This window comes from Mirounga angustirostris, unplaced genomic scaffold, assembly GCF_029215605.1.
Source record: "Mirounga angustirostris isolate CCGP_5_RB_7025 unplaced genomic scaffold, mMirAng1.0.hap1 SCAF_9, whole genome shotgun sequence".
Lineage (NCBI taxonomy): Eukaryota > Metazoa > Chordata > Mammalia > Carnivora > Phocidae > Mirounga > Mirounga angustirostris.
In genome coordinates, this window is record NW_026991717.1 from 29701861 (window position 1) to 29725418 (window position 23558).

Sequence of the window (23558 nt, forward strand, 5' to 3'; positions counted from 1 at the left end):
CTCCCTCTGACCCTCCCCCCTCTCATGTGCTCTCTCTCTCATTCTCTCTCAAATAAATAAATAAAATCTTTAAAAAAATAAAAGAATTTTCTTCTAAGCTTTCTTTTTAGAGTTTTATAGTTTTAGCTCTTACATTTACATCCATTTTGAGTTATTTTTTGTGTATGGTAAGGATCTAAATTCATCTTTTTACATGTGGCTATCCAACTGTCCCAGCATAATTTGTTGGAAAGACTATCCTTTCCATACTGAACGGCCTTGATTCCTTTGTTGAAATTAGTTGTTTATTTCTAGATCCATTTGTCTTATCTTCATGCCCATAGCACAGTGTCTTGATTACTGTAGCTTTGTAGTAAGATGTAGTAAGACAGTATGAAGCATCCCCATTTTTTTTTCAAAACTGCTGTTGCAATTCTAGATCCTTTGCATTTCCATAGGAATTTTATAATTAGTTTGTCAATTTCTACAAACACACACTTGCCAGGATTTTGATTGGTATAACATTGCATCTTTAGGTCAATTTGAGAACTGACACCTTAACAATATTGAGTTTTACAAAATCATGGACACAGTATATCACACCATTTATTTAGCTCTTGCTTTCACTTCTATCAACAATATTTTAGTTTTCAGTTCATAGGCCTTTCACACCTTTTGGCAAATAGTTTTTCTATCCCCTCTTGTCTCTTATCTCCTCAGCAACTCCAATTAGCCCTATATTATGCCACCTAAAGTTGTTACATAGCATCACATAATGTTCTTTTCATTAAAAATTTTTTAATAGTTTTGGACTCCTGGGTGGCTCAGTTGGTTAACCATCTGCCTTCGGCTCAGGTCATGATCCTGTATCAGGCTCCCTGGGAGCCTGCTTCTCACTCTGCCTGCTACCCCCCCCGCCCCTCCCCCTGCTTGTGCTCGTGCTCTCTCTCTGACACATAAATAAATATAATCTTTTAAAAAAATTTTTAATAGTCTATTACTGTATATTCAAGTCCACCAATCTTTTCTTTTATGGTGTGTAATCTGATGATAATACCATTCACTATTTTCATCTCTGGAAGTTTAATTTAATTTTTCTGAATGTATATCTTCCATATCCCCACTTAACTTTTGAATACATGGGATACATTTATAATAACTGTTTGATGCACTTGCCTGCTAATTCTAAGATTTGTAATAGTTCTGGATCAGTTTCAATTTATTATTTTTTCTTATTTTGAACACATTTCCTACTTCTTTGCAGGTTGCTCATTTTCTTTTTAAGCTATCCCTGACTGTATTACATTTATTTTTAATAAAAAATTCATATATTTAAGATAATACAGCATATTTTGATATGCATATATGTAGGAAAATGATTACTAAAGTCAAGCTAATTATACATTCATCTCCTCACACAGTATTTTTTCTTTGTGGTGATATCACCTGAAATCTACACCTTAGCAATCTTCCAATATAAAATACAATATTACTAACTACAGTCATCATACTTGTATATTAGACTTCTCAACTTATTTATCCTACAACTGCAACTTTTTACCCTTTGACCAACATCTCCTTATTTCCCCAACCTCCTCACCCCTGGTAATTACCATTCTTCTACTCTGCATGTATGCAACTTTTTTGGTATATTTTACATGTAAGTGAGATCATGTACAATTTTTCTTTCTGGCTGGCTTATTTTAGTTAGCACATGTCCTCCAGGTCTATCCAAGTTGTCATAAATGGCAGGAACTTCTTTTTAAAGGCTGAATAATATTCCATGTATATATATGCTACTATTTCTTTATCCATTCATCTGTCAATGGAAACTTAGGGTTTGTTTTTTTTTTTTTTTCATATCTTGAGTATTGTGAATAATGATGCAATAAACACAGGAGCACAGCCATCCCTTGAGGTATTGATTTCATTTCCTTTTGCATACATACTCAGAAGAATTGCTGCATTACACTACAGTCCTATCTTTAATTTTTTGAGGAGACTTCATAATGTTTTCCATAATGATGGAGCCAATTTACATTCTCACTAACAGTGTACAAGGGTCCCCTTTTCTCCACATCCTTAACAACACATATCTTTTATCTTTTTATAATAGCCATCCAAATAGGTATGATATCTCACTGTGGTTTTGATTTGCATTTCCCTCATGATTAGTGATGTTGAGCACCTTTCATACACCTGTCAGCCATTCATATGTCTTCTTTAAAAAAAAAAATGTCTAGTCAGGATCGTTGCACACTTTTTTTTTTTTGGTCACATTTACAAAGGGGAAAAAATTGGATTAAGTCTGGAAAGTTTTGTTTTGTTTTGTTTTGTTTTTGGTCTCCTTCATAGGCTCTGTATTAAGATGCAATTAGTTCTATGACACTCAGTAAAGAGAGAAGAATATTTAAACCTCTTAAAACAAAACACCTGTGATTAACTCATAAGAAGTCCTACATTTAAATCCCTATGCATAGGGGCGCCTGGGTGGCTCATATGGTTAAGCGTCTGCCTTCAGCTCAGGTCATGATCCCAGGGTCCTGGGATCGAGCCCCACATAGGGCTCCTGGCTCAGCGAGGAGCCTGCTTCTTCCTCTCCCTCTGCCTCTCTCCCTGCTCATGCTTTCTCTCTCTCTCTCTCTGTAGCTCTGTGTCTCAAATGAATAAATAAAAAATATATATATTTAAATCCCTATGCATGACTATTTCATAAACAGTTATTTTATTATTTCTTATGAATACAGTATTTGTTTTCCCTAAGCCAACCACTTTCCCCACTTGGCCGGGGGAGGTACAAGAAAAGGACCATGCAAAGCAGATGAAACAGGAAAAAGACCTATAAGAGGTGGAGGTGGCTCCTTCACATGGTGAAGAGGATGAGAAAGGCCACCATCAGGCAAAAGAACCTCATGGCCTCTAAGAAGACAAAGACAAAATGGTGTGGGAGAAGAGCTGTTGCTTCAGAGAAGGGTTCCTGGTATAATCAATAATGAAACTCCCAAACACAGTCCCAATTCTAGCCCTAGAGCCAGTCATTCCTACCAGGGCAGCCCTAGCCGCAGTGAACTTGGCTGCTGTGTCAATGTCCCATGAAATGGTACTGATTTGGAAACTGTGCCTAGGTATAAGTGAGGTCGGGGGATATGGGGCTGCCAACATGCTGAAGCTCTCATCTGTCAGTGTCTCTGGTAGTTATAGCACTGCTGAAGACAGTGATTGACTCAACAGCTGAGAGGTGCTCCTGACCAAGAAGGGAGTGGAGAAAAACATTGTGCAGGTGTACATTTTCAGGGGATGAGGGGCTGTGGCAGGAGAGCTTCTCCTTGTGCAGCAAAGACAGAGAGATACAGTTATTTTAATGTTTTATTAATCTAGAATAATAGGGACAAAATGGCATTCCACATACATTTTCCTCACAGACAGAAGAACTAAGCATGTTGAAGGACACCATTTTTAAATTGGATTACATGATTTTTTGCTATTGAGTTGTAGAATGTGGGGTTTAACCCCTTATCAGATGTATGGCTTGCAAATCTTTTCTCCCACTCCTTATGTTGTATTCTCATAGTATTGACTGTTTCATTTGTTGTGCAGAAACTTTTAATCTGATGTGTCAATCCCATGATACTCTATATAGGAACCCCAAAGACTCCACCAAAAAAAAAATTGCTAGAACTGATACATGAATTCAGTAAAGTTGCAGGATAGAAAATCAACATACAGAGATCTGTAGCATTTCTATACACCAATAATGAAGCAGCAGATGGGATGCCTGTGTGGCTCAGTCAGTTAAGTGTCTCACTCTTGATTTCAGCTCAGGTCATGATCTCAAGCCTCACATCAGCATGGAGCCTGCTTAAGATTCTCTCTCTTCCTCTCCCTCTGCCCCTCTCCCAAGCTTACATGCTCTTTCTCTTTCAAAAAAGAAAGAAAGAAAGAAAGAGAAATAAGAAGAAGCAGGAAGAGAAATTAAGGAATCAACCCCATTTACAACTGTACAAACAGCAATAAGATACCTAGGATACCTAGGAATAAATCTAACCAAACAGGTGAAAGACCTGTACTCTGAAAACTATAAAGCACTAATGCAAGAAACTGAAGATGACACAAACAAATGGAAAGATATTCCATGCTCATGGATCAGAAGAACAAATACTGTTAAAATATCTACACTAGCCAAAGCAATCTACACAATTAATGTAATCCCCATCAAATTATCACCCGCATTTTTCACAGAGCTAGGAGAAACGATCCTAAAATTCATATGGAAACAAAAGACCCCAAATAACCAAAGCAACCTTGAAAAACAAAAGCAAAGCTGGTGGCATCACAATTCCGGACTGCAACTTATATTACAAAGCTGTAGTGATCAAAACAGTATGGTACTGGCGGGCGCCTGGGTGGCTCAGTTGTTAAGCATCTGCCTTTGGCTCAGGTCATGATCCTAGGGTCCTGGGATCAAGTCCCACATCGGGCTCCCTGCTCAGCGGGAAGCCTGCTTCTCCCTCTCCCACTCCCCCTGCTTGTGTTCCCTCTCTCGCTGTCTCTCTCCCTCTGTTGAAAAATAAATAAAATCTTAAAAAAAAAAAAGTATGGTATTGGCACAAAAAAAGGACACATAGATCAATAGAACAGAGTAGAAAACCCAGAAATAAACACACAAATATATGGTCAATTAATCTTTAAGAAAGCAGGGAAGAATACCCAATGGAAAAAAAATAGTCTCTTCAACAAATGGTTTTGGGAAAACTGGACAACATCATGTAAAACAATGAATCTAGACCACTTTCTTACACAATACATAAAAATAAACTAAAAGTAGATTAAAGACATAAATGTGAGACCTAAAATCATAAAAATCCTAGTGGAGATCACAGGCAGTAGCCTCTTTGACATCGGCCATGGCAACTCATTCCTAGATATGTCTCCTGAGGCAAGGGAAACAAAAGCAAATATAAACTATAGGGACTTCATCAAAATAAAAAGCTTCTTCTACACAGCAAAGGAAACAAACAACAAAACTAAAAGGCAACATACAGAATGGGAACAGATATCTGAAATGACATATCTGATAAAGGATTACTATCCAAAATATATAAAGAACTTATAAAACTCTACAACCAAAAAACAAATAATCCAATTTAAAAAAGGATAGAAGACATGAATAGACATTTTTCCAAAGAAGACATACAGATAGCCAACAGACACATAAAAAGATGCTCAACATCACTCATCATCAGGGAAATAGAAATCAAAACAATGAGATATCAACTTACACCTGTCAAAATGGGTAAATTTAACAACACAAGATACAGCCACTCCGGAAAACAGTATGGAGGTTCCTCAAGAAGTTAAAAATAGAGCTACCCTAATGACCCAGCAACTGCACTACTAGGTATTTACCCCAAAGATACAAATGTAGTGATCCAAAGGGGCACCCGCACCCCGATGTTTAGCAGCAATGTCCACAATAGCCAAACTGTGGAAGAAACTGAGATTCCCTTCAACAGATGAATGGATAAAGAAGATGTGGTTCATATATACAATGGAATATTACTCAGCCATTAGAAAGGATGAATACTTAACATTTACACTGATGTGGTTAGAACTGGAGGGTATTATGCTAAGTGAAATAAGTCAATCAGAAAAAGACAATTATCTTATGATTTCACTCATATGTGGAATATAAGAAACAGCACAGAGGATGATAGGGGAAGGGAGGGAAAATTGGGAAGAAATCAGAGAGGGAGACAAACCATGAGAGACTCTTGACTCTGGGAAACAAACTGAGGGTTGCTTGAGGAGTGGTGGATGGGGGGATGGGGTAATTGGGTGATGGGCATTAAGGAGGACACATGATGTGATGAGGACTGGGTGTTAGATGCAACTGATGAATTACTGAACTCTATATCTGAAACTAATGATGTACTATAGGTTGGCTAATTGAATTTAAATTAAAAAAAAACCAACACAAGAAAAAACAGGTGTTGGTGAGAATGTGGACAAAGGGGGACCCTCCTGCATAGTTGGTGGGAATGCAAACTGGTGCAGCCACTGTGGAAAACATTATGGGGGTTCCTCAGAACGTTAAAAAAAAACGACAGGTCACCTGAATGGCTTAGTTGGTTAAGCATCCGACTCTTGATTTCAGCTCAGGTCATGATCTCAGGGTTGTGAGATTAAGCCCCATGTTGGGCTCTGCACTGGGTGTGGACCCTGCTTAAGATTCTCTGCCTCTCCCTCTGCCCCTTCCCCATTTCTACAAAAAAAAAAATAGTTTAAAATAGAACTACCCTACAATCCACCAATTGCACGACTAGGTATTTACCCAAAGAATACAAAGGCACTAATTCAAAGAGATAGATGCACCCCAATGTTTATAGCAGCATTATCTACAATAGCCAAATTATGGAAACAGCCTAAGTGTCCATCGACTGAAGAATGGATAAAAAAGTGGTATGTATATATATATGTATGTAGGTGTGTGTGTGTGTATATATATATAAAATTTATAATGGAATATTAGCCATAAAAAAGAATGAAATCTTGCCATTTGCAACAATGCAGATAGAGCTGGAAAGTATGCTAAGCAAAAGAAGTCAGTCACAGAAAGATAAATACAATATGATTACACTCATATGTGGAATTTAAGAAACAAAAGAAACGATCATAGAGATAAGAGAGAAAAGAGGCAAACCAAGAAACAGACTCTTAACTATAGAGAACTGAGGATTGCCAGAGAGAGGGGAGGTGGGTGGCAGGATGGGTTAAATAGGTGATGGGGATTAAAGAGCGCCCTTGTTGTGATAAGCACCAGGTACTGGATGTAAGTGTTGAATCACTATATTGTACACCGGAAACTGATATTACACTGTATTTTAACTAACAGGAATTTGAATAAAGACTTTGAAAAAAATTCATTGACTATACGTGCTTGATTTATATATGGGCTCTTGATTCTGCTACATTGGTCTGTGTCTCTGTTTTAATTATAATAGCTTTGTAAATTAATTTAAAGGCAGAAAGTGTAATGCTTCCAACCTTCCTCTGCTTTCTCAAGATTGCTTTGCCTATTCAGGGTCTTCTGTGCTTCCATACAAATTTTAGAATTGTTTTCTATTTCTGTGAAAAATGCCATTGAAATTTTGATAGTAATTGCATTAAATCATTTTGGGCAGTATGGACATTTTAATATTAATTTTTCTCATCCATGAACATGGGAAATCTTCCAATTTTTGTGTGTTTTGGATTTGTTATAAATGTTTTATAGTTTTCAATCTACAGATCTTTGACCTCCTTGTTTAAAATTATTTCTCACAGAGCACAGAAGATGGTGGAGGAGTAGGGGACCCTATTTCAACTGGTCCCCTGGATTTCACTGGGTATCTACCAAACCATTCTGAACACCCAAGAAATCAGCCTGAGATGTTAAGAATATATATCTGGATCTCTACAAGCAGAAAATCTCCTGTGGTCTCGAGGCATGAAGGCCAGAGCCATGACTCTGTGGGCAGATATCAGAAGATAAACAGAAGGGGGAGGGAGACACAATAAGCTGGAGCTGGGAAGGTGATATAACACTGGAGTGCAAAAGCGTCCCATGCTGGGGATCGGACACAGACTCACAGACTGGTAGCAGTGGAGAAAGGACTTTAGTCCAGACCCCAGACAGGATCCAAGAGCTACGGGTGCACGTGTGTGAACCAGGGCTGGCTCACGGTTTTAGAAGCACAAAGGGCAGAGACATGCCCAGCCCAGGGATCGAAGTCTGGGACAGTTGCCGTGGGGCACACAATCAGAGAGGCTGCAGTTTTGGCAGCACAGAGAGAAACAGAGACTGTATGTCCTGGGGAGCTCAGTGAAGAACAGACTACGATTTCTCTGCTCTGGGACAGAGGCTTGGGTGCGGTCATTTGTGCTTTGACTCTCAGAAGAGACACGGAAAGCCGCCAGGGAAAGCCACCAGAGAACAGAGGCACAAAAAAATGGTTTTCACTGAGCCCTAGGGAAACTCTGCCCAAGCAGGGTTGCCTGAGTGAAATTGTGGCAGGCCCCTCTCCCAGAAGACAGGCTGGAAGAACAAGAGGACGACAACCATAGGGTCCCTATAAAACAGGTGCATCTTGTTTCGGTCATGGTTAATACTTTGGACTCTGTACATTCCCTCAACCACCCCTCAACAGAATGACTAAGAGGAGGAACCCCCCCCCCAAAAAAGAAAAGAATCAGAGACTATGGCCTCTGTCACATACCTAATGGATATGGATATAGGCAAGATGTCAGAGTTAGACTTCAGAGTAGCAATTATGAAGTAGATATCTCGTCTTGAGAAAACCATTAGCAATAATATAGAATCTTTAAGGGCAGAAATGAGATCTAATAAGGCCGAACTTAAAAATGCTATGAATGAGACGCAGTCTAAACTGGATACTCTGGGGATGCCTCGGTGGCTCAGTCAGTTAAGCATCTGCCTTCGGCTCAGGTCGTGATCCCAGGGCGCTGGGATCAAGTCCCACATCAGGCTACCTGATCCGCGGGGAGTCTGCTTCTCCCTCTCCCCTCCCCGCTTGTGTGTGCACTCTCCCTCTCTAAAATAAACAAATAAAATCTTAAAAAAAAAAAATAAACTGGATACTCTGACTGCCAGGGTAAACGACGCAGAAGAACAAATTAATGAGCTAAAGATAAGATGATAGAAAAGAAGGAAACTGAGGAGGCATGGAAAAAACAGCTTAAAGCCCAAGGGATCAAACTGAGAGAGATTAATGACACAATGAAATGTTCCAATGTCAGAATTATTGGGATCCCTGAGGGGATGGAGAGAGAGAGAGGTCTAGAAGATATATTTGAGCAAATTGTAGCTGAGAACTTTCCTAATCTGGGGAAGAAACAAGCATTCGTGTCCAAGTGGCAGAGAGGACCCCTCCCAAGATCAATGTGAATAAATCAGTGCCCCGACATATAATTGTACAACTTGCAAATCTTAGAACCAAGGAAGTAATCCTGAAAGCAGCTAGGGGAAGAGATTTCTTACATACATAGGGAGGAACATCAGAATAATGACAAACCTGTCCACAGAGACCTGGCAAGCCAGAAAGGGCAGCAAGACATATTCAGGATACTAAATGAGAAGACCATGCAGGCATCAGAATGGATGGAAAGACAAGGAACTTTGAGGACCAGCAGAAACTGAAAGAATATGTGACCACCAAGCTGGCTCTGCAAGAAATATTAAGGGGGATTCTATAAAAGAAGAAAAACCTGAAGAGTAATATGGACCAGAAATTTACAGAGACAATCTATAGAAATGGATTTAACAGAAAACATGATAGCACTAAAATCCTATCTTTATGATTATTATCATAAAAGATAAGATATGTTTTCTCATTTTGAACCTAAAGATACATCCAGACTGAAAGTGAGAAATATTTTTCATGCCAAAGGACCTCAAAAGAAAGCTGGGGTAGCAATTCTCATATCAGACAAATTAGATTTTAAGCTAAAGACTGTAGTAAGAGGGGCACCTGGGTGGTTCAGTCATTAAGCGTCTGCCTTTGGCTCAGGTCATGATCCCAGGGTCCTGGGATTGAGCCCCAAATCAGGCTCCCTGCTCAGCGGGAAGCCTGCTTCTCCCTCTCCCACTCCCCCTGCTTGTGTTCTTTCTCTTACGTTGTCTCTCTCTGTCAAATAAATAAATAAAACCTTAAAAAAAAAAGACTGTAGTAAGAGATACAGACAGATGCTGTATCATTCTTAAAAGGTCTATCCAACAAGAAGATATAACAATCTAAATATCTATGCCTCCAACATGGGAGCAGCCAACTACATAAGACAAAGGTAAACCGAAAAAAAAAAAAAGAATCATATTGATAATAATACTTTAATAGTAGGAGACTTCAACACTCCACTCACAGCAATGGACAGATCATCTAAGCAGAAGATCAACAAAGAAACAAGAGCTTTGAATGACACATTGGACCAGATGGACTTCAGAGATATATACAGAACATTCTACCCTAATACAACAGAACGCTCATTCTTCTCGAGCGCACATGAAACTTTCTCCAGAATAGATCACATACTGGGTCACAAAGCAGGTCTCAACAGATACCAAAAGACCGAGATTATTCCCTGCATATTTTCAGATGACAATGCTTTGAAACCGGAACTCAATCACAAGAAAAAATTTGGAAGGAATCCAAACACTTGGAAGCTAAAGACCATCCTGCATAAGAATGTTTGGGTCAACCAGGAAATTAAAGAAGAACTTAAACAATTCACGGAAACCAATGAGAATGAAAAAACATTTGGTACAAAACCTATGGGATACTGCAAAGGTGGTCCTAAGGGGGAAATACATAGCCATCCAAGCCTCACTCAAAAAGTATAAAAATCCTGAATGCACAAGCTAACCATACACCTAAAGGAACTGGAGAAAGAACAGCAAATAAAACCTAAACCAAGCAGGAGAAGAGAAATAATAAAGATTAGAACAGAGATCAATGAAATAGAAACCAGAAAAACAGTTGAGCAAATCAATGAAACTAGAAGCTGGTTTTTGGAAAGAATTAATAGGATCGATAAACCATTGGTCAGAATTATCCAAAGGAAAAGAGAAAGGACCCAAATTAATAAAATCATGAAAGAATGGGGAGAGATCACGACTAACACCAAGGAAATAGAAACAACTAGAAATTATTATCAGCAACTATATGCCAATAAATTAAGCAACCTGGAAGAAATGGATGAGCCTTCCTGGAAACCTATAAACTACCAAGACTGAAACAGGAAGAAATTTACCATCTGAATAGACTAATAGCCAGTAATGAAATTGAAGCAGTGATCAAAAACCTCCCAAAAAACAAGTGTCCAGGGCCAGATGCCTTCCCAAGGGAATTCTACCAAACATTTAAAGAAGAAATAATACCTATTCTCCAAAGCTGTTTCAAAAAAATAGAAACAGAAGGAAAACTTCCAAACTCGTTCTATGAGGCCAGCATTACCCTGATCCAAAACCAGGCAAAGACCCCATCAAAAAGGAGAATTACAGACCAATATCCCTGATGAATATGGATGCCAAAATTCTCAACAAGATCCTAGCCAATAGGACCCAACAGTACATTAAAAGGCTTATGCATCATGACCAGGTGGGATTTATTCCTGGGATGTAAGGGTGGTATGACATTCACAAATCAATCAATGTGACAGAACACATTAATAAAAAAAAGGACAAGAACCACATGATCCTCTCAATTGATACATAAAAAAGCATTTGACAAAGTACAGCATCCTTTCCTGATTAAAAATTTTCAGAGTATATGAATAGAGGGAACATTCCTCAATTTCATAACAGCCATCTCTGAAAAGCCCACAATGAACATCATTCTCAATGGGGAAAAGCTAAGAGCTTTTCCTTTAAGATCAGGAACACAACAAGGATGCCCACTCTTGCCATTATTGTTCAACATAGTACTGGAAGTCCTAGCAACAGCAATAGGAAAACAAAAAGAAATAAAAGGTATTCAAACTGGCAAAGAAGAAGTCAAACTCTCTTTCTTTCGCAGATGACATGATACTTTATGTGGAAAACCCAAAGACTCCACCCCCAAATTACTAGAACTCATACAGCAATTCAGGAATGTGGCAGGATACAAAATCAATGCACAGAAATCAGGTGCATTTTCATACACTAACAATGTAACTGTAGAAAGAGAAATTAGGGAATCGATTCCATCTACAATACCACCAAAAATCATAAGATACCTAGGAATAAACCTAACCAAAGAGATAAAGGATCTATACTCTAGAAACTACAGAACACTTATGAAAGAAATTGAAGAAGACACAAAAAGATGGAAAAACATTCAATGCTCATGGATCAGAAGAATAAACATTATTAAAATGTCTATGCTGCCCACAGCAATCTGTACTTTCAACACCATCCCTATTAAAACTCAATTGGCATTTTTCAAAGTGCTAGAACAAACAATCCTAAAATTTGTATGGAACCAGAAGACGCTGAATCTACAAGGAAAGACTGAAAAAGAAAAACAAAGCTGGGGGCATCACGTTGCCTGACTTCAAACTATATTACAAAGCTGTGATCATCAAGACAGCATGGTATTGGCACAAAAACAAACACATAGATCAATGGAATAGAATAGAGTCTCAAGAAATGGACCCTCAACTCTATGGTCAACTAATCTTCGACAAAACAGGAAGGCCTATCTAATGGAAAAAAAAGACAGTCTCTTCAATAAATGGTGCTGGGAAAATTGGACAGCCACATGCAGGAGAATGAAACTGGACCATTCTCTTACACCATACACAAAGATAAACTCAAAATGGATGAAAGACTTCAATGTGAGAGAGGAATCCATCAAAATCCTAGAGGAGAACATAAGCAGTAACCTCTTTGACATCAGCCACAGCAACTTCTTTCAAGACACATCTCCAAAGGCAAGGGAAACAAACGCAAAAACGAACTTTTGGGACTTCAAGATAAAAAGCTTCTGCACAGCAAAGGAAACAGTCAACAAAACAAAGAGGCAACACACAGAATGGGAGTGGATATTTGCAAATGACACTACAGATAAAGGGCTGATATCCAAGATTTATAAAGAACTTCTCAAACTCAACACCCAAAAAACAAATAATGCAGTCAAGAAATGGGCAGAAGACATGAGCAGACACTTCTCCAAAGAAGACATACAAATGGCCAACAGACACATGAAGAAATGCTCCACATCACTAGCCATTAGGGACATACAAATCAAAACCACATTGAGATACCATCTTACACCAGTTAGAATGGCAAAAATTAAGAAGACAGGGAACAACAAGTGTTGGTGAGGATGTGGAGAAAGGGGAACCCTCTTACACTGTTGGTGGGAATGCAAGTTGGTATAGCCACTCTGGAAAACAGTATGGAAGTTAAAAATAGAGCTACCCTAGGTCCCAGCAATTGCACTATTAGGTATTAACCCGAAAGATACAGATATAGTGACAAGAAGGGGCACTTGCACCCCAATGTTCATAGCAGCAATGTCCACAATAGCCAAACTGTGGAAGGAGATAGGGGGATCCTTCAATAGATGAATGGATAAAGAAGATGTGGTTCATATATACAATGCAATATTACTCAGCCATCAGAAAGGATGAATACCTACCATTTGCATCAACATGGATGGATCTGGAGGGGATTATACTAAGTGAAATAAGTCAAGCAGAGAAAGACAATTATCATATGGTTTCACTCATATACAGAACATAAGGAATAGCATGGAGGACATTAAGAGAAGGAAGGGAAAACTGAAGCAAGGGGAGGGTGGGAATCGGAGGGAAAGATGAACCATGAGAGACTATGGACTCCAGGAAACAATCTGAGGGTTTCAGCGGGGAGGAGGGTGGAGGAATGGAGTAGCCCAGTGATGGGTATTAAGGAGGGCATATGTTGTAATGGGCACTAGGTATCATACACAAATAATGAATCATGGAACACTACATCAAAAAACTAATGATGTATTGTATGGGGACTAACATAATTTTTAAAATAAATTTTTAAAAAAGATAAAATTATTTCTAAGTAATCATTTTGATGATGTTATAGATAGGATTGTTTTGATTTCCTTCTTTTTCAGATAGATCGCTGTTGGCGTAAAGAATTGAACTGATTTTATATGTTGAGTTTTGTATTCTGCAACTTTACTGAGGCCATTTATTACTTCTAACAGTTTTTTAATGGAGTATTTAGGTTTTTTTACATATAGAATCATGTCATCTGTAAACAGAGATAATTTAACTTATTCCTTTTCTACTGGATGCCATTTTTAAAGAAACATCAGGTCTGGTTGCTCTTCTAGTACCTCCAGTGTGAGAGTGAGCATCTTTGCCTTGAACTGGAAAAGTACAAGAGACAATAATTTAAAATTTTCCCATTGATAATGATGTTAGATGTGGAATTTTCATAAATAGCCTTTATTATGTTGAGGAAATTTCCTCTATATCTATTTTGTTCAGAGTTTTTATCATTAATGGATGTTGAACTTTGTCAACTACTTTTTCTGCATCTATCAAGATGCCCATGTGGTTTTTATCTTTCATTCTGTTATTGTGGTGTATCACATTGTTTTGTTAAACCAACAGGTTGGTAATTTTTGACTGGATGCAAGGCAATGAATTGTACCTGTTAGGTACTGGGTTGTTGTTTTTTTTTTTTTTTTGCCTTATTGAGCATTAATCTGGGATGCAGTTATTTAGAAACAAATTGACTCAGTTCTCACTTTTAAGGTTTGTTAGGCAGCACTGGAACAGTGCTTAATGTAGGGCCAATTATTCCCCTCTACTGGGGAAATACTCTTCTCTGTACTCTACCCAATGCCCCGTGAATAACTGGATTTTTTAGTTTTATTACTGGGAACAGATATTTTTCCCAGCCCTGTGTGAGTACGGGACTCCTCGAATCCTTTCAAGTACTTCTGTCCCTAACCTCAAGTATTTTCCTACTATATATGTACTGACTAACACTCAGCTGAATACTTGAACTGAAGATCTCTGGAATTCTCTCTGTGCAGCTATTTTGTCTAATATTCTGTTCACTGACCATCTAGACGCAGTTTTATCTTTTCAACCCAGGGAGTCTACTAAGTTCAGCCTCGGTTCCCCCACCCTGGGCCACATCCTATAAACTCTTTCAAAGCAATAACCTGAGGCAATCACTGGCTCACCTCTTCTGTTTCCCATCTCTCAGGGATCATGATCCTTTGTTTCCTGATGTCCAGTGTCTTGAAAACCTGTGTATTATAACCATTCATGTATTATATCCATTTTATTTCTTTTGCTGTTTAAGGTAGGAGGTAAATTCAATCCCTGCTACTCCATCTTGGCCAGAAATAGAAGTCTCAAGATACTTTTCAAACATTAATTGGTCTCCAAGTTTCCCAAATATTTGCCTATCCTTACAGGAAAAAATTCTCCTCCTCTATATATACCAGTCCACTTCAAATTACTTCTGGAGAAACTAACCCCTTACAGTATGTGTAACACATTATAGCTAACAACATAATTTCACATATTGAGATAACATGGTTTTCTCTGGGGAAAAAAGAAGAACGATGACTAGTGTCATGTTGCTAATAAGAAATCCATGTTGATGTCAAAGCCCATACAAAAGTTTTCTTGGGTCAACCTTTTGGTTAAATCCAAATCCCCACATGTAAAACAACAATCTCATCCAGGGCTTTAAATTGAGCATTTTATTTTGAATTTACTTACTGTGGTGGGCACCAGTACTGCTTGTCTCTACCAGGTTTATATCATACTGGACAGAATTGGCCCTCTGAAGGTGGCCCTTCCTGACAGTAAAAAGGAAAGAAACACACAAATAAAAAGTAGGTAAGTAGAAAAGTAGAAAGAAGTTTAAACTTGAATATTGGGAGGTTCATATTCTTCTCCAGAACTACCTGAAATTGACAAGGCTGCCTTAAAACTATGCCCCATTATTTAACAAATCCACCAAAGAAGGTAGGTATTTACAGGGACTTCAGATGCAGTTCTTCTCCTTTAAAATAAGAGTGCTTTTGTTACTAATGTAATGTTTTTGTAATGTTTAAATGTTTAGTGTAATGTTTTTGCCCTTTTTATTCTTATTTTTTTAAATGTTCTTTTTCTAAGATTTTATTCATTCGACAGACAGAGCACGAGCAGCATGAGAAGCAGGCAGAGGGAGAAGGAGAAACAGATTCCCCACTGAGCAAGGAGCCTGATCCCAGTACCACAGGATCATGACCTGAGTGGAAGGCAGACACTCAACTGACTGAGCCACCCAGGCGCCCCTGCCCTTTTTAAAGAGGTTTTTCATTATTAGTTGGGACCCTTGTGAGGTGGGATGGGTTTACTCACTATTCTATTAATGGCATTTACAAAACTAATTTTGCATCCATCTTTTTGGTCATCTGGCCAATTAATATAGTTATAATTGTATTCAGATGATCATGACAGTTTTTTAAAAACTATTTTTACTGTTAAACAAGCTTTGGGAATGTAAACTTGCTTTATTTTTTTTCAAAATCTCAGTGCCTAGAGAATTACCTTATAATAATGAAAACGAATTCAAAACCATTGTGCAACAGCAGAATGAAATGTGTCTTCTAAAACTACCCTGGTTCCTCCTCATGAAACACTATTGATTCTAGCCTAGATTTCAGCATTTGTGAGGTATCATTTTGGACATCATTTAAAGATGGCACTAATTAGTTACTAAATTTCAAAAGGCCCATAGTTAATGCAATCACAACCACTAATGAAAACAAAAACTATTATAGTAAATGGACTTGGTTTCATTCTTGAAAGCACCACTTTTCTGACAAATACAGTTCACTTGGTCAGTACATATGAGCCCAAATCTTAAGTGTAGATTCTATAAGCAATATCAACTCATTTTCAAATTAATTATGCTCTTGGCATTGTTCAGACCCATGTGTCTGCCCATATTATCATGTAAAAATTACTCTATGTTCTCATTCAAAAATGGAAAATACACAATTTCAAACATATTGCAACCCTATCTGAAAATTTCAAGGATGTTACTTTTTTTAAATTTAATTTTATTATGTTATGTTACTCACCATATAGTACATCATTAGTTTTTGATATAGTGTTCCATGATTCATTGTTTGCATATAACACCCAGTGCTCCATGCAATACCTGCCCTCCTTAATATCCATCACCAGGCTAACCCATCCCCCCATGCCCCTCCCCTCTAAAACCCTCAGTTTGTTTCTCAGAGTCCATAGTCTCTTATGGTGTGTCTCCACCTCCAATTTCTCCTCTTCATTTTCCCCTTCCTTCTCCTAATGTCCTCCATGCTATACCTTATATTCCACAAATAAATGATATATGATAACTGACTTTCTCTCCTTGACTTATTTCACTAAGCATAATCTCCTCCAGTCCCATCCATGTTAATGTAAATGTTGGGTATGCATCCTTTCTGACAGCTGAGTAATATTCTATTGTATAAATGGACCACATCTTCTTTATCCATTCATCTGTGGAAGGGCATCTGGGCTATTTCCACAGTTTCGCTATTGCGGACATGGCTGTTATGAACACTGGGGTGCATATGGCCCTTTTCACTACATCTGTCTTTGGGGTAAATACACAGTAGTGCAATTGCTGGGTTATAGGGTAGCTCTATTTTTTTTTGAGGAATCTCCACACTGTTTTCCAAAGTGGCTGTACCAACTTGCAATCCCACCAACAGTGTAAGAGGGTTCCCCTTTCTCCACAACCTAACATTTGATGTTTCTTGCCTTCTCAATCTTTGCCATTCTAACTGGTGTAAGGTAGTACCTCAGTGTGGTTTTGATTTGGATTTCCCTGATGGCTAATGATGATGAACATTTTTTCATGTGTCTGTTGGCCATTTGTATGTCTTCTTTGGAGAAGTGTCTGCTCATGTCTTCTGCCCATTTCTTGACTGCATTATTTGTTTTTTGAGTGTTGAATTTGAAAAGTTCTTTATAAATCTTGGATATCAGCCCTTTATCTGTAGTGTCATTTGCAAATATCCACTCCCATTCCGTGGATTGCCTCTTTGTTTTGTTGACTGTTTCCTTTGCTGTGCAGAAGCTTTTTATCTTGAAGTCCCAAAAGTTCATTTTTGTGTTTGTTTCCCTTGCCTTTGGAGATGTGTCTTGAAAGAAGTTGCTGTGGCCAATGTCAAAGAGGTTACTGCCTATGTTCTCCTCTAGGATTTTGATGAATTACTCTCTCACAATGAGGTCTCTCACCCATTTTGAGTTTATCTTTGTGTATGGTGTAAGAGAATGGTCCAGTTTCATTCTTCTGCATGTGGCTGTCCAATTTTCCCAGCACCATTTATTGAAGAGACTGTTTTTTTTTTTTTTTTTCATTAGATATGCCTTCCTGTTTTGTCGAAGACTAGTTGACCATAGAGTTGTGGGTCCATTTCTGGGGTCTCTATTCTGTTCCATTGATCTATGTGTCTGATTTTGTCCCAATACCATGCTGTCTTGATGATCACAGCTTTGTAATATAGTTTGAAGTCAGGCATTGTGATGCCGCCAACTTTAGTTTTCTTTTTCAACATTCCCCTGGCGATTCGGGGTCTTTTCTGGTTCCATTCAAATTTTAGGATTGTTTGTTCCAGCTCTGTGAAAAAAGTTGATGGTATTTTGATAGGGATTGCATTGAATGTGTAGATTGCTCTAGGGAGTATAGACATTGTCACAATGTTATTCTTCCAATCCATAAGCATGGAATGTTTTTCCACCTCTTTGTGTCTTCCTCAATTTCTTTCATAAATGTTCTGTAGTTTCTAGAGTATAGATCCTTTACCTCTTTGGTTAGGTTTATTCTGAGGTATCTTATGCTTTTTGGAGCTATTGTAAATGGAATCAATTACTTAATTTCTCTTTTACATTGTTAATGTATAGAAATGCAACTGATTTCTGTGCATTGATTTTTGTATCCTGCCATGTTGCTGAATTGCTGTATGAGTTCTAGTAATTTGGGGGTGGGGTCTTTTGGGTTTTCCACATAAAGTATCATGTCATCTGTGAAGAGAGAGTTTGATTTCTTCATTGCCAATTTGAATGCCTTTTATTTCTTTTCGTGTCTGATTGCTGAGGCTAGGAATTCTAGTACTATGTTGAACAATAGTGGTGACAGTGGGCATCCCTGTCACGTTCCTGACTATAAAGGAAAAGCTCTCAGTTTTTCCCCACAGAAAATGATATTCGCTGTGGGCTTTTCAGAGATGGTTATTATGAAATTGAGGTATGTTCCCTCTACCCCTATACTTTGAAAAGTTTTAATCAGAAAAGGATGCTGTGTTTTGTCAAATGCTTTTTCTGCATCAATTGAGAGGATCATGTGGTTCTTGTCTCTTCTTTTGTTACTGTGATCTATCAAGTAGATTGATTAGTGAATTGAACCACCCTTGCATCCCAGGAATAAATCCCACCTGGTCGTGGTGAATAATCCTTTTAATGTATTGTTGGATCCTATTGGCTAGGATCTTGTTGAGAATTTTGGCATCCATATTCATCAAGGATATTGGTCTATAATTCTCCTTTTTGGTGGGGTCTTTGGTTTTGGTATCAGGGTAATCCTGGCCGCACAGAAAGTGTTTGGAAGTTTTCCTTCTATTTCTAGTTTTTGAAACAGCCTCAGCAGAACAGGGATTATTTCTTCTTTAAATGTTTGGTAGAATTCCCCTGGGAAGCCATCTAGCCCTGGGCTCTTGTTTGTTGGGAGGTTTTTGATTACTGCTTCAATTTCCTTGCTGGTTATGGGTCTGTTCAGATGGCAAATTTCTTCCTGTTTCAGTCTTGGTAGTTTATAAGATTCCAGGAATGCATCCATTTCTTCCAGATTGCCTAATTTGCTGGCATATAGGTGCTGGTAATAAGTTCTAACAGTTGTCTCTAATTCTTTGGTATTGGTTGTGATTTATCCCCTTTCATTCATGATTTCATTAATTTGGATTCTTTCTCTTTTCTTTCAGATAAGTCTGGTTAGAGGTTTATCGATTGCATTAATTCAAAGAACCAGCTTCTAGTTTTGTTCTATGGTTCTTCTTGTTTCTATTTCATTGATCTCTGCTCTAAACTTTATTGTTTCTCTTCTCCTACTGGGTTTAGGTTTTATTTGCTGTTTTCTCTGGGTCCTTTAGGTGTAAGGTTAGCTTGTGATTTGGGATTTTTCTAATTTTTTGAGAGAGGCTTGGATGGCTATGTACTACCCTCTTAGGACTGCCTTTGCAGTATCCTATAGGTTTTGAAGCAATGTATTTTCATTGTCATTGGTTTTAATGAATTGTTTAAGTTCTTCAATTTCCGGATTGACCCATTCATCCTTTAGCCGGATTCTCTTTAACCTCCAAGTGTTTGACTTCCTTCCAAATTTCTTCTTGTGATTGAATTCCAATTTCAAAGCATTGTCATCTGAAAACATGCAGGGAATAATCTCAATCTTTTGGTATTGGTTGAGACCTGATTTGTGACCCAGTATGTGATCTATTCTGGAGAAAGTTCCATGTGCACTCCAGAAGAAAGAGTGTTCTGTTGTTTTAGGATGGAATGTTCTCTACATATTTACGAAGTCCATCTGGTCCAATGTGTCATTCAAAGTCTTGTTTCTTTGTTGATCCTCTGCTTAATCTGTCCATTGCTATGAGTGGAGTGTTGAGGTCTCCTACTATTAATATATTATTATGTTTCTTTATTTTGGTTATTAATTGGTTTATATAATTGGCTGCTCCCATGTTGGGGGCATAGATATTTACAATTGTTGTATCTTCTTGTTGGATAGACCCTTTAAGTATGATATACTGTCCCTCTACATCTCTTATTACAGTCTTTGGTTTAAAATCTAATTTGTCTGATACGAGGATTGCTACCCCAGCTTTCTTTTGAGGTCCATTGGCATGGTAAATTTTCTACATCCCTTCACTTTCAATCTGGAGGTGTCTTTAGGTTCAAAATGAGTCTCTCGTAGCCAGCATATGAATGGGTCCTGCTTTTTTTATCCAATCTGATACCCTGTGTCTTTTGATTGGAGCATTCAGCCCATTTACATTCAGAGTAACTACTGAATGATATGAATTTAGTGCCATTGTATTACCTGTAAAGTCATTTTTTCTGTAGATTGTCTCTGTTACTTTCTGGTCTCTGTTTCCCTTGGGGTTTTCCTTCGCTTACAGTATCCCCTTTAATATTTCTTGCAGGGCTGGCTTTGTGGTCATATTCTTTGAGTTTCTCTCTGTCCTGGAAACTCTTCCTCTCTCCTTCCATTCTGAATGACAGCCTTGCTGAATGAAGTATTCTTGGCTGCATGTTCTTTCATTTAGTACCCTGAATATATCTTGCCAGCCCTTTCTAGCCTCTCAGGTGTCTGTGGACAGATCTGATGTTATTCTGAAGTTCCTCCTTCCGTATGTAAGAAATCTCTTCCCTCTAGCTGTTCTCAGGATAGCTTCTTTGGCTCTAAAGATTTGCAAGCTTCACTATTATATGTCAGGGTGTGGATCTATTTTTATTGATTTGGGGAGGGGTCCTCTCTGCCTCTTGGACGTGAATGCTTGTTTCCTTCCCCAGATTATGGAAGTTCTCAGCTATGATTTGCTCAAATATATCTTCTAGTGCTCTCTCTACCCTTTTCAATGTAGCTTTAAATTCTCTACGTCTCGGGGCGCCTGGGTGGCTCAGTCATTAAGCGACTGCCTTCGGCTCAGGTCATGATCCCAGGGTCCTGGGATCGAGCCCCACATCCGGCTCCCTGCTCTGTGGGAAGCCTGCTTCTCCCTCTCCCACTCCTCCTGCTTGTGTTCCCTCTCTCACTGTGTCTCTGTCAAAGAAATAAAATCTTAAAAAAAAAAATTCTCTACGTCTCTCTGCATGTGTTATGAGTTGTTTTTCTCTCTTTTCTTCAATTTCCTTCCTTTCCATCAGCCTGTCTTCTAGATCACTTATTCTCTCGTCCACCTCATTGACCTGAGCTTTAGAGTATCTAGTTTAGACTGCATCTCATTCATAGCATTTTTAGGTTTGGCCTGATTGGATCTCATTTCCGGCCTTAGAGATTCTATATTGTCACTTATGCTTTTTTCAAGCCTAGCTATTAACTTTATGATTGCTATCTTGAATTCTATCTCTGACATCTTACTTACATCCATATCGATTAGCTCTGTGGCAGAGAACACTCCCTCGGGTTCTTTTTTTGTGTGTGATCCTCCTTCTAGTCATTCTGGTCAGAGATCACTGGTTGGGCAAATGAAGAAGTCCAAAATATCAACCATGACCCAAGCAAGATGCACCCTAGAAAAATCTGGAGTGGTCGGTAGCCACCACAGAAAAACAAAGCAAGCCAAAATGAAACACAGGAATAAAATTAAAATATTTTAAAATGGGGGAAGGAGAAGAGAGACAATATTCTCGCAGTGTGGACAAAGCAGGGTACTCCTAGGTGAATTATGTCTGTGTGTTAGAAGACACTACATCCCCAAATTGCAAGGAAAATAAAACTTATATAGTGAAAAAAGTACTAAAATGAAGCATATATCTATAACATGTAGATGTGAAAAAATGTAAGTTAAAAAGCGACTATGAAATACAAGTTGGTATAAGTATCTAGTTGAAATGGGAAGATGGTAAAAGAAAAAAAGGAGAAAAAGCATAAGAAAAAGAAGAAACAAAAGGAGAATTTTATCTGAAAAATAAATGAGTCAGGAAGCAACACCTGGAGCTCAATATACTATTTTCCCTGGCACTGGAATTTTATAGACTTGTGGGCTCCATAGGCTCGTCGTCCACTTGTTCTTCCAGTCTGTCTTCTGGGAGAGAGGCCTGCCATGCTGTTTCTCAGGTATCCCTGCCTGGGTGGAGTTGTCCCACCCCCTGTCAGGGGGACGGGCTCAGTGCAAACTGGTCTTCTGTGTGGCTTTTGTTATCTGGAAGTTTTCCAAACCTCTTCAAAAGGATCAGAGCAAAAATGGCTGTGCCGAGACCTCTGGTCCAGAGCAGGAAGATCACAGTCTACCCTCTTTAATAAACCCTCCAGGACAAACAGTCTCCACTTCTGTATGCACCAAAAACAGCAGTCTCCACTTCTGTATGCACTAAAAACCACACCAAAAACCAAGAGCCCTTTGTGACTCTAAAACCGCAAGTGGCCGTGGGCTCATGCACGCACCCAAAGCTCCTGGATCATGTCTGGGTGCCACCCTAATGTCCTTTCCAGGCCACTATTGCCCTGCGAGCTTTTGCCTAGTCGCAGACACAGCTGTTTCACCTCTCCTAGGGGATGGTATACGGTCCCTAGGTTCCAGTCCTTTTCAGGCTGCTCAGGAAAAGAGCGATTTACTGACTGGCCCAGCTCGCGGTTTATGGTGACCTGAGCTGAGAGTCCCCTCATGCCTTCGCTGACCATAGCGGCTTCCCGGCTCCACTGCTTGGGTAGTCTACGGTTCAGGCACCGAGTTCACTCTGTGACTCCTCAGATCCAGAGACCATAATTCCCTACCTAGAATTCTGCCTTTTCATTTCCAGAGCCCCTTTCAGAGAGGGATGTCTCTCACTAGAGCAGATTTCTAAGGGTTCCGATTTTGTGCTCCAGTGTTATATCACTTTCCAGGAGCCAGCTTATGGAGGCTCCCTCCCCTTTCTGTTTATCTTTCTGATATCTCCCCACAGATTCACGACTCCATATGTCCTACCTTGCAAAAAGCAGTCGCTTTTCTGCTTGTAGATTTCCAGATATATACTCTTACATCTCAGGCTGATTTCATGGGTGTTCAAAATGGTTTGATAGATATCCAGCTAAATTCAGGGGACCAGTTGAAACGGGGTCCCCCTACTCCTCTGCCATCTTGCCTCCCTCTCTGATTCCCTCTTTTGTGTGTTCTAATTTATAGTGCCTCTTTTCTTTTCTGTTTGGTAATCTTTTTATACTGTGAGATATTTTTCTAGATACAGAATGAAAGTGGGTTCTTTAAGCATTAATTCGCATGTGCTCCTGTCAACCACCTGGGAGCACTCAAACCTACACTATT

The 23558-nt window shown here is 38.8% G+C and overlaps 1 protein-coding gene and 1 pseudogene across 1 annotated transcript in view; both read right to left on the reverse strand.

Moving 5' to 3' along the window:
• Nucleotides 1-23558, reverse strand: part of NRG4 (neuregulin 4) — a 111241-nt gene that overhangs the window by 29704 nt on the left and 57979 nt on the right. Inside the window, exons 3-4 of the mRNA XM_045899610.3 lie at nt 15256-15335; nt 14709-14774 (exon numbers count right to left, since the gene is read on the reverse strand). Of these exons, the coding sequence (XP_045755566.1) occupies nt 14728-14774; nt 15256-15335 (127 nt within the window). The 3' untranslated portion in view covers nt 14709-14727. The remainder of the gene's footprint in view (nt 1-14708; nt 14775-15255; nt 15336-23558) is intronic.
• On the reverse strand, nt 899-15322 carry LOC129046509 (ATP synthase F(0) complex subunit C2, mitochondrial-like; annotated as a pseudogene).